This window comes from Condylura cristata, unplaced genomic scaffold (genome assembly GCF_000260355.1).
Source record: "Condylura cristata isolate star-nosed mole 26May11 unplaced genomic scaffold, ConCri1.0 scaffold00009, whole genome shotgun sequence".
NCBI lineage: Eukaryota > Metazoa > Chordata > Mammalia > Eulipotyphla > Talpidae > Condylura > Condylura cristata.
The window spans coordinates 2225897-2226581 of NW_004567110.1; the positions used below are offsets into that span (position 1 = coordinate 2225897).

The 685-nt window shown below is 69.6% G+C and overlaps 1 protein-coding gene across 1 annotated transcript in view; it reads left to right on the forward strand.

Annotated features, from left to right (window-relative positions):
• The window catches only part of AGO2 (argonaute RISC catalytic component 2), a 13151-nt gene that overhangs the window by 2487 nt on the left and 9979 nt on the right, over positions 1-685 (forward strand). Inside the window, exon 3 of the mRNA XM_012722890.1 lies at positions 526-659. Within this exon, the coding sequence (XP_012578344.1) occupies positions 526-659 (134 nt within the window). The remainder of the gene's footprint in view (positions 1-525; positions 660-685) is intronic.

The window sequence follows — 685 nt, forward strand, 5'->3', positions numbered from 1 at the left end:
GAGTTCGATCCCCGCCGGCCCCGGAGGTGCCCGCAGGGCGCGGCAGACCTCTCCTCAGCCGGCCTGTCCTGCTCCCCACCCTGTCTGGGGACGCCTCTCACCGCCCCTGCACCTCTGGCCTGTACCCCGGTTCTGTGTGCACAAGTAAAGTCTTTAAAAACAAAACCAAACCCAAAGTGTAAGTGGGAGTCACGTGGGACAGCCCTGTCCTGCTTCCTCCAGGAGCCCTCTGACCAGCCCAGAGTCGGGGGGCAGGGCGGCAGCGGGCGGGGGGCGCCCCCTCTGCTGTCGGGGGCGTGTGGGGGTGGGCGAGGCAGCTAAGGGCGCGCTTTCTGAGGCGGGGAGCCCCCACAGCGGGAGCTTCACCCCGTCGGTGTCGCAAGGCCTGAACGGCGCCCCAGCCCTGGCCGCCCCCGCTCAGCCTGCGTGCAGCGGTGAGGAACCGGGCAGCCGCGGCCTGGCCAGGAGGGCCGGCCGGCGGAGCGCTGCGGCGCGGTCTCACTCCAGGCCCCTTGCTGTTTGCAGAACAAAGCAATCGCCACCCCTGTGCAGGGCGTCTGGGACATGAGGAACAAGCAGTTCCACACGGGCATCGAGATCAAGGTGTGGGCCATCGCCTGCTTCGCCCCCCAGCGCCAGTGCACCGAGGTCCACCTCAAGTAAGCCGGGCCGGGGCGGGGTCGGG